Raw genomic sequence first — 14,616 nt, 5'->3', positions numbered from 1 at the left:
ACTATCTTCCACTTATGTTCATGTTTAAATGTTTTGTTGTTTTGACTTTTTCACATTGAAGTATTTTTTACTTTACTAGGCTAGGAGCTTTCTATTGCTACCCTGTATATGTTTGATGTGGATTTCAAGTATTGATTTTATTTACATATAACTGGACAGTTGTTTTATTAGCAGCCACAATTTTTTCCATGTGGAGTAATTTTGATTAATGGCTACACATATCACATGTTAATTATAAAATTACGATATGGATTACTCATGGATTACAATTATTTGTGTAAGACAAGGCACTCCCAGACTATCACCAGTCTTACTTTGTGCCTAGCTTGACATTTATGCTTATTTCTTAAAAGACATAGTCGCCGTTGACTGCTTAAAATATGTATTGTTACTATTGCAATTTCGGCTTTATGGCCATTTTCAAGTAACACTGCAAAGTCACATTCTGTCAGAATATAAAACTATCTCACATTCTGACAGAATGTGACTTTGCAGTGTAACTTGAAAATGGCCATAAGGCCGAAATTGCGATAGTAACAATAAATATTTTAAACAGTCAACGGCGACTATGATGTCTTTTAAGAAATATTATATGACTGTGAATCCCAACCATGAGAAGTAAGTTATGCTTATGTCAGAATATTTTTATGGTCTGTATGGCTGATATGTTTGGCTGTTAGTGTTATTCCTATTATTATTATTATTATTATTATTATTATTCGTTATTTCTTATTTATTCCTAGGTTTTTTGTAGATTTAGCCTCAGATAATTGAACTCAGTTTGTCACAAACCTGTTTGTCAATTGGTAACCGGCTGAAGTTGGCAATAGCTGAGATCAGTAATTGCGTGAGTTATGTGATCAAGATGGACCTTTATAAACGGTGCCATAATGTGATCGTGAGCTCATTTACAGGTATTATCTTCAATTGATAGAAGACAAGTTTTTCAGTTTTAAGTGGTGCAGAGGACATGACTGAGCACATGCATTGTTGGCAACAAACAGAAAGTTTCAACAGCCGCATTCAGCAACATTCAGAATCATCACCTCTTCTGAATGTACACTAGTCACTCCAGAAATAACTATCAACTGTTTGAATTCACAAAGTCACATATGCCTGTGGAGTTGGTGTACAGGAGGCCTTATGATGAGGTCGTGCTGAAGCACCACAGTTCAAATTATAATGTATCCCAAATACATCTTAGCGAGCAAAGTGGAGCAGTGGTTAGCACTCTGACCTTGTATTCGGTAGGACGACAGTTGAAATCCGCGTCTGACCATTCTGATTTAGGTTTTCTGTTATTTCCATAAATTGCTTCAGGCAAATGCCATGATGGTTGTTTTGAAAGAGCATAGTCAATTTCCTGTCCCATACTTCCCTAATCTGAGCGAGTGCTCCGTCTCTAGTGACCTCATTGTCGACAGGACATTAAACACTAACCTCCTCCTCCTCTTTAGTGCAATATGCTGTTGATTTAACAAGAGTAATTAAGTCTCATACATCAATAGGTCTTGTCCTGTTGCTGAAAGAGGAAGGTGAAGGCTCCTGCTGGCAGAAAATAGAAGAATGGTATAGGTAAACTACCCCCATGAAGGCAAATCAATAGACACATATCGAGACAAAGTAATGGGCCAAATATATTGCATGTACATCTGAGAGCAAGCAAGAACAAATTTCATTTGTCCGACCAAAATCTCTGGAAAAGAAGGGGAATATTCAGATTCACAGTCTACAAAGATGTTTGTTTATTGCATGTTTGTATAAGTGTGACTGATAGATTGCTCAGGTTGAGGATATCAGTTGAGAGTTAAGTGAAACTGTCATGGACTTTTTCATCCCACCAGGATCTGCTGATGGGTGTTGGTTTCCAGCTGCAAGACACAACATTACCACCATTGTTTACATCTAATTTGCAATTTTTTGAAGGCTGTGGAAACTTCATTTCCCAAGGGCCAAATAGGAAGGCATCACTCGATATCAGGGGACAATAATGACTCAGTTTAACACATTTAACTTACTGAAGAAACAATTGACATTCTAAAAAGAGTTACTCCAAAATGCTGTTATCTAGAACCCACGTTTTGTAAAATTTGCATATATATTTTGGAATCTTTTGTCATGTTTGGAAGCAGATGTCAGTTAGATTCTTTAGAAAGAACAAAAATTCTGTACCAAATTTGACTACATTTTGATTTCACGAGAGAGTATGATAATGGGAACTGATTTAATGTATGCCAAAATTTTCAGTTTTTTTTTATATAAAACCTCTTAAATTGGATTAAGTGATTTGAGTGTCACAGAATATTGTTCTATGTGATACTGACCATTGGATTGGCTTTTGGGGAAATAAATATTTGAATTGCAATAAACAACTACAGCAAAAGAACCGAGGTGCACATTACCAAACTTAGAATATTTTCTTAATAAGAAAATTATTTCCATTTGAATTAAAAAAAGCAACAAAATATCTTGAACCAATACAGAGACGGAACATTTTAATATTTAATGCATGTGACCTATGTTACGAAGGTGCCATCTTTTAATGTTCTGTATCTCAGGCCAGAAATTGTTTTGGTCAAACAAGAAGTATGAGTTTATTAGTCCCTCCTGAATTTTATGATTGCTAAATTCAATAACATCTATGAATTTAAGATTTCTTCTTCACATGCTGAGTTTGTATGGACTGTACCAAAACTTTTATTTAAATGTGATAGGTTGTATTTGTTATGTGGAGTCATCCGCCTCTTTCTATAGGTAGAGGAGATACGGGTTCTTTGAAACTATACTGAATTGCTTAGTTTATGTGTTATCAGCACTAAAATGTCTGTACAGGAAAGTTGAATGATAAAAATCCATTTATATAAAACACCAGCCATGTATTGTGAAGGACAAGTAATTGCATGATTAAGAGTTTCACAGCCACATTTGACAAACATGATAAAACAACTGTCAGAGAATACTTCATACTTCTTCATACTAGTCAAGGACAATATTTTAATATTAGTAGTATGTGATTATAGATTTTTTCTTTCGTTACTTGAATGTCACATTTGATGATTAAGAAAAAATATTTTTTGAAAATAATGTGGTGAAATTATCAATTTTTGTTAATGAGTGTAGTATACTAAATTAAAATTTTTCCCACAGATGCAGATTGTAAAGGCAATAAGAAATCACTGGAACGTTGTTTATCAACAACTTTAATGCTTTTGGGACAAATGAAAATTGGTAATAGCCATGTGTGGGCATTTCCTCAAGGCGTGCGTGTTGAAGGTGAAACAATGCGACAGGTATTTTTACACATACAGTTCTCAGAAACATATTCAGTTTTAAATATATTAATAAATTGAAAATGAAATTAACATAACAGTACAAGATGACGATTAAAATACATTGAGGATAGGTAAGGCAACACTCACTAATGATGCTGGTAGATTTCCCATATAATTATTGAATAACTCCAAAATGAATGATAGGTATGAATTTAAGCAAAAGAGGGCAAAATTTTGCTGCACGAAAATCAATATTGTCTCCACATATCACACTCCATTACCTGTTTTGCCAAATTCCAATTATCGGACCATACAGTTTCATGAGTTCACGATATTTCAAGTGTAGTACATCAGTGTTACTGATTATAAAATATCATCACTTTGATAAAAATAATCTCACGCATATTTCTTGTAGAAATAACTTTACCTCACCCACAATGAAAGAGTAATGCAAACAAGAGAGATTGACAAAATTTGAAATTTTGAGGCTTTGGAGAACTTAAGTTCCTAGAGAAATGAACAAGGAAAATACTAGAGGCCTAATAACTGTGTTACATGCTAGTTTCATTGGTAGCTTACCAGATGAGATATGTGCTAAAACTTAAAATTTTGTTTTGTGTCAGGACTTCAACCTATTGTTTTATTGCTTTTAACCACACTTGTCTCTCCAGATTTTTGTGAGAACACTAAAGTTGTCATGCAACTAACCCAACATACCATGAAGATTACGATTTTATTTTTCTGAAAACTTATGTAACATAACTGTCATTGCATCTGTTTTTGTACAGTTCTATCACATACTTAAGAAAAATTAATCCAAATGTAAAGATACAAGGGTTGCAAATCAACTTGTTGTATGATTGTTTTTTAAAGCATTTTGAATGTTATGAAATTAAGCTTTTAATGCCAACAGACAGAAGTATAAGTTTTATGCTGATGTCATACAAAGCCTAGCATTGCATCAAGCACAACAGTGATGACAGGAACATATGGTTTCATTGTATGTTCCATGTTCATACTTTCTATCTGTAGTGGTACATCACAATTTTGTACAGTCCCATCTCTCATCCCCTACTCACACTTACCCATTGTTTTTTTACCATTTCTCTATCCATATTCTACACTCTCACCCCTGCATCTTCCTCCACCTCTTTCCATTCTATGAACAGGGGTGGCAGAAAGGGGTGGGGGTGGAGGGAGTGGGAGGTGCTGGTGGTAACATAAATAAAAAATATGGAAGATACAATTCCAATTGGTTACTGTTGTAAAGAGTTTCATCCCATTGAATATAGCTGGAATACTATATATGTAATGTTGTGCCATCTCTATATCACTGAAAATGGCATGTTCTTGCTTTATACTGTTCCTCACTTGTTATAGTTGGTAGTTGAAATATCTACTATTACATACTGATAAAGTATACTAAGATCTTTAATGGATGACCAGTCAGAGGACTTCGTAGTCCTAGATGGCATAGTAACGTATCATAATTGGATGTCACTAATACTCTCTGAGACTCAGCAGTATTCTGTTGGAGTATGTAGATCGTGTACTACTCTAGAAAGAGGAGGAGCTTTGACTGCAGCTTTTTATGGCTGTGCAATAATGCAGTAATGATGATTTCCGTTTCTGTAGTCTGGCTTAAAAACTGTGCCATTATGCCGATGCCTCTTCTTAAGTCTTTCTCTTCTTGTATATCCCGGCTTCTTCAGATCCCTTGTAAAGAGACATGATACAACAAGTTCCGCAGTGGTGCTGAACAATCACTGAAGTTACACAACAGTTAATAATTTAACTTTTGAAATTGCCAGTTTATTGGCATTTGTGGAAAGAAAAACACTCTCATGCAGTCAGCAAACTTTGTGTAACATTTTGTGTGTGTAATGGGCTTTACTACATCGCAAATCGTTCTAATGAATTAATTAAGCTGCTTTACAGTGTTGCTAGGCAACATAATCAATAAAGTGGTACGTGTCTCAATTTAAACTGGACCTCGATATTTTGAATAAACTTTCAGTTAATTTTTGTCAAAATCAGCACTTGTCTCAAAATTAATTTCCAACTTCGTGCTTTAAGTCCACACACATTTGCAACTATTGTACGTGATTTACTGGACAGCTCAATCACGCACTGATGTGTAACATATTTCAAACCGAGCATGCAGGTTTCAGTTTTCCCTAATGGGGTAAACGACTCTTTTTTTAATAACTTGATGTGTCTTATCTTACATAAAGTTTAAATGAAACTGGATTTACTCTCCATTCAGGTCAAGGTCACAAAATAAAATTTACCACACAGGTCAGCGAACTGTACACATGCACTTTTAGCACTCTTAAGTGATAACTCGTCTCAGAGTAAAAGCCGCACATAAATTCACACTTTTTTTATGCATACAAAATTCAAAACACCTTTATATTAAACAAATAAATTATGACATGTAATTACTAACTAAACATTTCCAATTCTGAATAAACTTCAAGAACTTGTATTTCATAATCAATAAAATTTTATTGCCTGAGAGAAACTATTAGTTTGCTAAAACGGATTCAGATTACAGTCAACTCGTGTCTAGACGATGACATCATGAATCGACTCCTGCTTGGAATAAATGAAATACCTGTACTGAAAAATACTGTCCATTGAGTAATTTACTGATTTTCATAACTAATTTGGTGCCCCTTCCATCGCTACACCATGTCAGATGAGGCCTTCTTGGTGTGTAGTTGGCAGACCTGTATGCTTTGATACTCTGTGGTATTATACATGAAATTCCCAGAAATGATTTCTTATTCTTAATTCATTCTTTCAGGCATACATTATAATGCGTAGGTTTTTCAGTACTGTTTTGAAACGCCTTGAATATAGTGCATAATATTATAATTTATCGTTGATAAACTGTGCATGAAGCTCAAAACAGTGAATTTTTTATGCAGAGAATTGGAACACGCAGTGTTAGAGAGAAAAGTGTAACCCTAAAATTTTGATTTATGGATGTGAACTTGTTCCACAAATGACAAATTGACTAGTCAAATGAAAACAAGACAGATGGAAAAAAGTAAGTAAAGTGCTTGTTTTTTCAAGTGTAATTGCAATAACTGTTACAACATTTATCCCACTTTGAGAAAATATGATCAATGCCTTCATGGAAAAATGTTTGTAGTTGCCTACGAAACTGTGATAGTACCCATGTGTGCACCTCTTCATCTGAAGCAAATCGTTGGCTGTGAATGTCTTTCTTTAGGGCTCCAAAAATATGGCAATTGCATGGGGAGAGATTAGGATTGTATGGAGGACATATAAAGGCTTTCCTGAGTAACTACTGCATTGTAGTCAAAACAGGATTTGCAGTATTTGGAGGCGGGGTGCAGGGGGGGAGAGCACATATTGCCAAGCTGCAAAAATTTCTTTAGTAAGCCCCCAACACATCCACTATAGAGTCCTGGTATCTCCCCATCTGATGTTTTAGGGGCCCTGAAATAAGACATTGATAGCTTCAGACAAAGAGATGCACGCCTGTGTACAATCATGGTTCTGTAGACAACTACAAGCATTTTTCTATGAAGGCATTGGCCATTTTATCTCGCAGTGGGAAAAATGTATTAACAGTTATGGTAATTACTTTTTAAATAATACACAGTTTTTTTACCTTTTTCTGTCTGTCGCCTTTTTATTTGACTGCCACTTATACTAAAGGTGGGCAAAATGTGTTTTGTAAATGAAGATCTTAGGAGAACAATAGCAAATGTAAGACCAGTGGGAATGATTCCAGAAATACACATGTGATGGGAAGAGCTCTTGGGAATGGGGAAGTAACCAGTGGTAGAGACATCTTAGAACTTTGGGGAAAGTTGATCATTTTACTTATTTTCAGTAAGAAACTAAAACTCATATTTATTAAAAAAAAAACACACACACACAGCACTTTGCTGTGCTGTTCAGTTACTAAATCAAAATATTTATCATTTTACTTGAAAATGTTTTCAAGTGTACTTAAAATGACTTGTTTATAAGACACTTAGGAAATTCTGAGAAAGTTATTTTTTTCCCCTTCTTGTTTTGTAGGCTGCAGAGCGAGTCCTTAAGGAAAGTTGCGGAAATAATTTGAGGGTTCAGTTCATTGGAAATGCTCCATGTGGATTCTATAAGTATAGGTACCCAACAGCAGTTCGCAATGAATCTGTTGGAGCTAAGGTAAGGTATTTGAAGTTTAACAAACCAGAATTTTGTTTGAAGAACAAGTAGGTAGTACATTAATAATGAAATAGTGTAATTTGTTTTATTACATGCAGGACATTTAGAACTCATCCATAAGGTTCTACTGATATATTCCCATGTAGTAGCGAGCGACTGTTGACACTGAAGCCCTAGCTCATACCACATCTTTAAGAAGGTGCTGTTTGTTTTGTCTTAGAACTATGTACCATGTGACTAAATAAGGGTTCCTACCTTTTTTCTCAGTCTGAAAAAGAAAGCAAACATTAAGTGTTCTTCCTTTTTGTATTCCATGAGGTCAAATTTCACTGTGTTGAGTCTGCATATTTAACTGATTTCATAATTTCTCCAGTAATTTTATTTGTGATTTCCCGTACATTTTAATACAATAACTTACGTTGTTGTAAATGCCCTTGGAAGGGGGGGGGAGGGGAGGAGGAGGAGGAGGTGGTTGCATGTAATATGAGGGGAATAAGAGGTTAATGACTTTAAATCATCATGCCATATCACTTGTAAAGTATTGGTGTGCTCCCTTTCATGAATCTGGTATTTAATCACTACATAATCAGAAAGTCGAGAGTAGGAAGACTTAATCATGGTAGACAAGCAATATCAATTTATTTACTGTACCATTTTAGCCCAGACAGAATATTACAAGCATTTGTCCTTTTGTGTTATTATTATTATTTCTCTGGGACCATTTAAAACCATGTTAAATCCTCTTACATTTGACATTGAGCTTTGCTTTCTTTGGAGCCCAGATTTCTTTCCTTCACTCTTTGTGAGTGGACTTCTTTACACACCTCCATCCAAGGGCAAATGTCTACTTTTTGGTTGCTCATCTTGGTGTAGCATGTTCGACGCTATGTTCTTACGGAAGCTATCTGTCTCACAGGTATTGTCAGGCTTTATTTGTGGGATTGGAGGTCTTCTCAGCATTTTTAAACAAGGGCATTGTTGTGGTTATGGGATTTGAATAAAAAAAAGTGGAGGATCTTCTTGATCAACCTGTTCCTTCCATTTGTTTGAGATGACTATCAAATTGCACACATTTTTTGGAGATTGAGTCTGTAATTTTTTGTATTTTGCCTTAAACTTCCTTATTGGATGTTTTGTGGTGGATACTATTCTTGTAATAGGATCCCATGATCATCATAATGATACTGCACTCTTTTCTCTCAAGTTCTTCAATGAGGCCTTTATTTGCATTTAGAGATAATGTTTCAGCTGCATACATAACTACTGGCTTCAGAACCATTTCACAGTGAAGTATCGTAGTGTTTAGTGAAAGATATTTTTTATTGTCAATATAGGTGACATTTGGTAGGTGTCTCAAGTTTATTTATTCATTCCTTTAGTGCTTCCTTGTCCAGTCCATTTTTCATGCATATCTCACACAGTTACTTAAATTTGTCTGCACAGCTAAAATTTTTCTTTTCTAATGTCTTCATATTTCATCTAAAGATGTTGGAGGCATCTCTGATGTTCGTTGTTAGTTCTGTGTTTTTTTTTTTTTTTTTTTTTTTTTTTTCCCAAATTATGTCTGCAGGCCAGTTCATTCGTTGGTTTCCTTTAACAGTTTGATTTGAATCCTAGCAGTTTATGTGTCGTCATTCTTGGATATAAGGTCCATTCGTTATGCAAAAAACTTTTTTTTTTTTCATGACCAAAACACCTCAGTGGGTTTTTTGTATTCAAATCTAACAAAGCTGAGTAAATTTTAAGTGATAACTCATCTACGAAAACTAGGCCTAAAGACAGTTTTTGTTTGATTTTGACAGTACTTTAATTTTACATTCCGAGGTTACGCCAGACAATTTGTACATTATTCTATACTTATAGCTTGCCATCTGCAACCAAATGATTTTAACATGAATTTTGTTGGTGAAAAGTTATAAATGAATACACTACACTCTGCACATGCACACTTTTGAACACATTAAAGGGACTTTATGAAAAGATAATGCAAACAGCTAAAAATTGTGTGCACTTACACACACACACACACACACACACACACACACACACACACAACCTACCTTGTCAGTAAAGTGCAGTGTACAGTGTACTAAAACTGAACACCTGTTTGCAGAAGAACGTTAGGAATGAAATAGGAACAAAATATTATGAGTCATCATCATCTTGGACAGTTTCCAGCCACTGGCTGGGTCTGTCGGGAACACAAGCCTCTCCATCGTGTTCTGTCTTTCCACCATTCCCCCTCTTCCACCTTCGTCCAGTTCTCTCCTCTCCTCTTCTCGTCACACATTCCTTCACTCCCTTCACCCATCTATCTCTTGGTCTTCCTCTGGGCCTCTTCCCCTCCAGTTGCAGATCAAACATCCTCTTTGGAATTCTTCCCTCATCCATTCTCTTCATGTGTCCATACCACTGCAGTCTTGATTTTTCTATCCTGTCCTGTACTGGTTCCTCCTTTAGTCTTTCCCTCACATACACATTTCACAATCTGTCTCATCTTGTTACACTCAACCTGCTCCTCTGGAACTTCATTTCACTAGCCTGTATTCTACTTTTGTCGCTTTTGTGCATTACCCATGTCTCACTTCCGTATGCCAATATGGGGACAAAGTATGTTCGGTATATAATTCCCTTGGATTTCTGTGGCACCTCCTTGCTCCAAATAAGCCCCCTAATGCATTTGTAGAACTGCCCTGCTTTTCTGCACCTTTCATTTATTTCCATTGCGTTTCCTCCCTTACTTTCAATCATGCTTTCCAGGTACTTGAAGTTCTCTACCACTTGTAGTTTTTCCCCTCCACAAGTTATATCCACATTATGAGTAATACTAGTAATTTAATACTGTTTAAGAAGCAGTTTAAAACATGAGAACTGTTTTCGGTTTTTGCAAACAGATTCGAAAGAAAAACTGTTATTACAATGATCACTAAAGATAATTTAATATAAAGCAAAAAAGATGTGGTCTAATCAAGATTTTTGTTATAGTTTGGAAAGACATTACATAACCTATATTACTTGAAAACATTTCTGCCTACGGGAGAGTTTTCATTTCTCATTTTGAGAAACTATTTTATTAATAAGAGGAGCCTTTCTAAGTCCTTAATGGGCCTACACACCACCTGCTGTTTGGGGCAAAACGGCATCATGCAAGGTTAAATGCTTACTGGCTAACGTTTATGATGTCATAAGAAAGGCAGCTTGGTCATTCAGCATGAACCAGTAAATATCTGTGCAACCAATATTTTGTAATCCCACGCATTACAGACAGAGTAAAGCAACAGCTCATTAAATCTTCAAATGGTACTTTCATTGCAATTTTAGATTCAGTTACTTCCTTTCCTGTCTTTGTAACTGAAAATCTGCCAACTTCGTTATCATGACTTACATGAGTTTTATATGAAGAAATCATTTATTCACTAGTAGAATACTATGAGAGTGTGTTTATTGGTAGTACCTATCATGTTTGAACTATTCTGCTTTGGTGTAACATTCATTTATTTTTTATTTATCACTTCTTTTAATCACTGGCAGTGATTTGTTAAAGTGGAGAATGTCATGTTGCGACATGGTACAGAGTCTCCATTGAACTGGATAAGCCAGTCTAAGGTTAAATTATTATCCTCTGTTATGTGTATTTAGTGTAAGTCTCACGTGCTTGGGAAATATTCAAAGATGGGACAATGCATGAGTATTTTGTAGGTGTCTCCTACGTAAATACCCTCAGAGCATGCCAAGTTACAAACCTGAAATTAGTTTCTTTTCTAGTTTGGGACTTCCACTTTTTAGAATGTTGTGCTGTCTAATCTCAAGGTGTCTATCTCCATAATAATCCCATATTACCGTCAATGTTATGAAATGTATTTCAGATGTAATTTACATCTGCAAACTGGGTATATCAGTTCTTTCACAGGCATTGTCTATTTTATGTGCTGAAAAAAACATGGCTTTTCAAATCAATATCATGGGCGCTTTTAGGACAAACAAAACTTGGTAGCTATAAGTAGTTTTGTGGATCCATTTAATATATAATGCAAGTGTTTGAAAACTTATGAATCTCTTTCAGTACTTTGCTATGAAAAGTATTCAGAATATTGCTGCTAGGAAGGGCCATGGTACTGTGAGCAAACTGCAGAGATTCAGAGACATCTGTCGGTTCATGCTGAATGACCAAGCTGCCTTTCTTATTATGCACCTTAGCCAATCAGCAGACTGAGTGGATTACCGAAACACGTAACAGGAAGCGACATTCACTCTAGCTTTGGAGCTCTTGCACTTTTTCTAGCTAAAGTACACACATTCACTCACAAATCATCAGATGCAGTCAACAAACACTGATGAGGGCACTTAAATCACTTCTTTAGAAGAACCGTGTGTCTAATTTTGCATTCCTTTTTCTCACTTATGTTAGCATAACAATTTTTTTATAACAACTCTATTTTCATATTCATCATGCATGAAAAAAATTTTTATGTTTTATTACATTTTGAAAAGTATATTATATGCCATTTTTCTCTGACAGGTGTTTTTCTTCAAAGCTCGGTACCTTTCTGGTGACGTCAAAACAAATAAGAATAAGTTAAATGATTTTCAGTGGCTCAATAATGATGAACTTCAGTCCATTTTGCACAGAGATTACTATCGCAGCATCAGTCAGTTTCTTGTAGTTTGATTAGAATGCGGAGAATGTGAATGGTTCTCATTTTACAGTATTTATTTTGTAAATATGTGTTTGATAATGTTTGTTTGTAAATAAAAGGATTTGGATACTGTTACATTGTGTTGTTAATAATGAGTGCTTTGTATATGATTCCTTCTTCATATGCACCATTTTAGATAATTTTGCAGTTTCCTTCTCCACATATTATATACTATATGCATTGAAGTATATTTATGAAAATACATACAAATGTCTAACTTTATGAAGCGGCATTTGAGTTTCATTTTGTTCATGTAGTGATCATATATTTTAGTGACGGGGATATGAACTGTCTGAAATATGTACTTATTATTTGGAAAGTGCTAATTATTTTCTTATAATGATTCCCCACTCCCAATTTGAATGTTGATGTAACTGTTTGTACCTATGAAGTGACTCAGACACATGAACAAATAGAACCTACAGTTGACGGAAACATTAATTTGTAAATCTTCCTTACTTTTTTGTATACTCAGTTTGTTCAACCAGCTTCAAAGAATTAAATACGGTTCAGGAATTAAGTAGCAAAGGTCCTCCCCACCCAACCACTTAAATGTTTTCTCCCAGAACAAGGGAACATTATTATGAAAACTGTGTATATGACATCAGAAAGCATGTAGGAACAAGATGGATGTGTACCACTGATGTCTGAAATGCCTAGAAAAGTCTAGAGGAAACCTTTGTCCAGAATTTAGTTGATGCTGGTGAAGTTTTATATCTTCCCTGTACAACTTTTCTATGGGTGTCTTTTTTTAGTCAGTATTATACAAATGAAAGTGAAGAATATTGTGTGATATGGCAGTAAATTTTCATCCTGTAGGATTTATTGCCTCTGAATTTAATTGGGTTCTGCTAGGGGCTGGCTGTATGGTTGGAAAATTGCTGCTGACCGTATATATAATAGCTTCTGCACTGTTGTCAATCAGATGATCAATAAAAACTCGTGAAACTGTGCTGATAAAAACTAACAGTTTCATACTTGTGTAATATCTTCAGTGAGATAGTTACTCAACAGGTCAGTGGATATTATTCCTTCATTAGCACATCAGAAATGAGGTAAGCATATCACTGAATGTCATTAAAGTATGTATATAACTTGACAAATGTAGCAATGTGGGAATGAGGTTACAAAACTCACTCTTCGATCGCCACATGAAGTAAGGGAGAAAGTAACTGTTTAATAGAAGAGAAATTAAATTCCAGTACACACAAGGAAAGGAAATGATGAAGCAATTGTATAATGATAGAAGCAATAAAAATTATTCTCACAATATTTGAAACTACAGAATGTCTCGAGGTCTGTTACTTGAATTTTTCGGGTGTAGAAAAACTTCTGTTTTTAGATGCTTAGATGCCAATACGTCATTCTCTCTCTCTCTCTCTCTCTCTCTCTCTCTCTCTCTCTCTCTCTCTCTCCCCCCCCCCCCCCCCCCTCCCTTTTGACAGTCTTCTGAAACATCTCATTGGTCCCTTGATGCCACTAGAGGTTTGATGAGGAACTCAGAGTATACTCTGTGTTTCACTATTGCTTATATAGTTTAGGTCACTAACTCTGCCACAACATACAACTTGAGGATTAAGATACTGTAGTCAAACTACTATAAGGTGAAAACTTAGAGAGTGAGCACATATTCTGGATAAAACAGCAACAGCAATAGCATACCTAAAACTCATGCTTTTTCATTTAACTATTAGCATTATTGCACTGCTCACATCTAAATATTCACCGAACTTCACACATTAACATTAAGATCACTCTGAGTGTACTTTCAATTTATTTTATAAAATGCTAAAATAACTGACATTTTGGTCATTTTACAGCAATCTACCCGAGACCATAGACTAATTTAGTTGGGAGGCATGGGAATGGGTGCTTAAGTTTGTTTGTGTGTGTGTGTGTTTGTGTGTGTGTGTGTGTGTGTGTGTGTGTGTGTGTGTGTGTGTTTTAAAATGAATACACCACCATTTTACTGTATTGTTTATTTAATTACAATCCAGGTCTCGGCATTTTATGCCATTTTCAGGTGATTGCTAAAAGCAAAAATTGCTTACAGTAAGACCATGTGAAATTTCAAAAGTTGTAAAATGGCTTAATTAATGTATGTAAATTAGTGTATAATTACGAAATACCAGTATGTACTTACAGTTTATGTCGTTAACATATTTTGCAGAACATCGAGCTCAAAATTGGCCATAAATTGAGAAAAATATTTACTCCCAACAAAATGCCAGATGTAAAATGATCATCTTGTAAAAAGATCAGTAAATACTAGTGAGTCGTAATTATAGCGAAATCAAAGAGTATGGGCAATAGAACAACTGAATACTAAAATTGGCAATAAACATGTATACAACAAATTGTCAACAACTGTAAGTGAACCCACATTAAGTTGGGTGAGGAACTTAAGTGTAAAAGAAGCAAAATAAAATAAAATTCAAAGACAATTAATCACTAAA

At 35.1% G+C, this 14,616-nt stretch overlaps 1 protein-coding gene across 1 annotated transcript in view; it reads left to right on the top strand.

Moving 5' to 3' along the window:
- The window catches only part of LOC126203161 (39S ribosomal protein L46, mitochondrial), a 49,140-nt gene extending 36,905 nt beyond the window's left edge, over window positions 1-12,235 (top strand). Inside the window, exons 4-6 of the mRNA XM_049937402.1 lie at window positions 3,148-3,290; window positions 7,335-7,463; window positions 11,983-12,235. Coding sequence (XP_049793359.1) covers window positions 3,148-3,290; window positions 7,335-7,463; window positions 11,983-12,132 — 422 coding nt within the window. The 3' untranslated portion in view covers window positions 12,133-12,235. The remainder of the gene's footprint in view (window positions 1-3,147; window positions 3,291-7,334; window positions 7,464-11,982) is intronic.
- Window positions 12,236-14,616: the final 2,381 nt, after the last annotated feature.

The sequence above is a fragment of the Schistocerca nitens genome, chromosome 9, assembly GCF_023898315.1.
Source record: "Schistocerca nitens isolate TAMUIC-IGC-003100 chromosome 9, iqSchNite1.1, whole genome shotgun sequence".
Classification (NCBI taxonomy): Eukaryota; Metazoa; Arthropoda; class Insecta; order Orthoptera; family Acrididae; genus Schistocerca; species Schistocerca nitens.
The sequence above is the reverse complement of the archived record's forward strand: the minus strand, read 5'-3'. Positions and strand labels throughout refer to the sequence as shown.